This window comes from Neopelma chrysocephalum, unplaced genomic scaffold (genome assembly GCF_003984885.1).
Source record: "Neopelma chrysocephalum unplaced genomic scaffold, ASM398488v2 Primary Assembly neopelma1_94438, whole genome shotgun sequence".
In the NCBI taxonomy this organism is placed as follows: domain Eukaryota; kingdom Metazoa; phylum Chordata; class Aves; order Passeriformes; family Pipridae; genus Neopelma; species Neopelma chrysocephalum.
Window position 1 is genome coordinate 1 of NW_020923145.1, and position 516 is coordinate 516.

At 63.2% G+C, this 516-nt stretch overlaps 1 protein-coding gene across 1 annotated transcript in view; it reads left to right on the forward strand.

Annotated features, from left to right (window-relative positions):
• Positions 1-6: 6 nt before the first annotated feature.
• LOC113980499 (solute carrier family 22 member 6-B-like) overlaps positions 7-516 on the forward strand; it is a 1,767-nt gene continuing 1,257 nt past the window's right edge. Inside the window, exon 1 of the mRNA XM_027707726.1 lies at positions 7-168. Within this exon, the coding sequence (XP_027563527.1) occupies positions 77-168 (92 nt within the window). The 5' untranslated portion in view covers positions 7-76. The remainder of the gene's footprint in view (positions 169-516) is intronic.

The window sequence follows — 516 nt, forward strand, 5'->3', positions numbered from 1 at the left end:
GGGGGAGAAGGATGTGGAGGGTGGGAGGGCGGAGGGTGAGACCCCCCCGTGGCCCCCAGAGCTGCCGACGCTGCGAATGGCCTTCGCCGTGGTGGGGAAGGGATCCTTGGCCGCCTCCTTCAACTGCGCCTACATCTTCACCGGGGAGCTCTTCCCCACCATCATCAGGTGTGTGGGGGCACCGCTGGGGCACTACTGGGGCACTGTCGGGGCACCGTTGGGGCACCACCGGGGCACTGCTGGGGCACTGTCGGGGCATCATGGGGGCACTGTTGGGGCACTGCGGTCCCACCCTGTCCGTCCGTCCCTCTGGTCGCTGTCCGTGTGCCAACCCACCCACCCAGCAACTACTCAACCACCGTCAACCCAACCACCATCAACCCAACCACCAACAACCCAACTGCCCAACCACCAACAACCCAACCATCAACAACCCAACCACCATCAACTCAACCACCAACAACCCAAACACCAACAACCCATCAACCCAACCAACAACCCAAACACCAACAACCC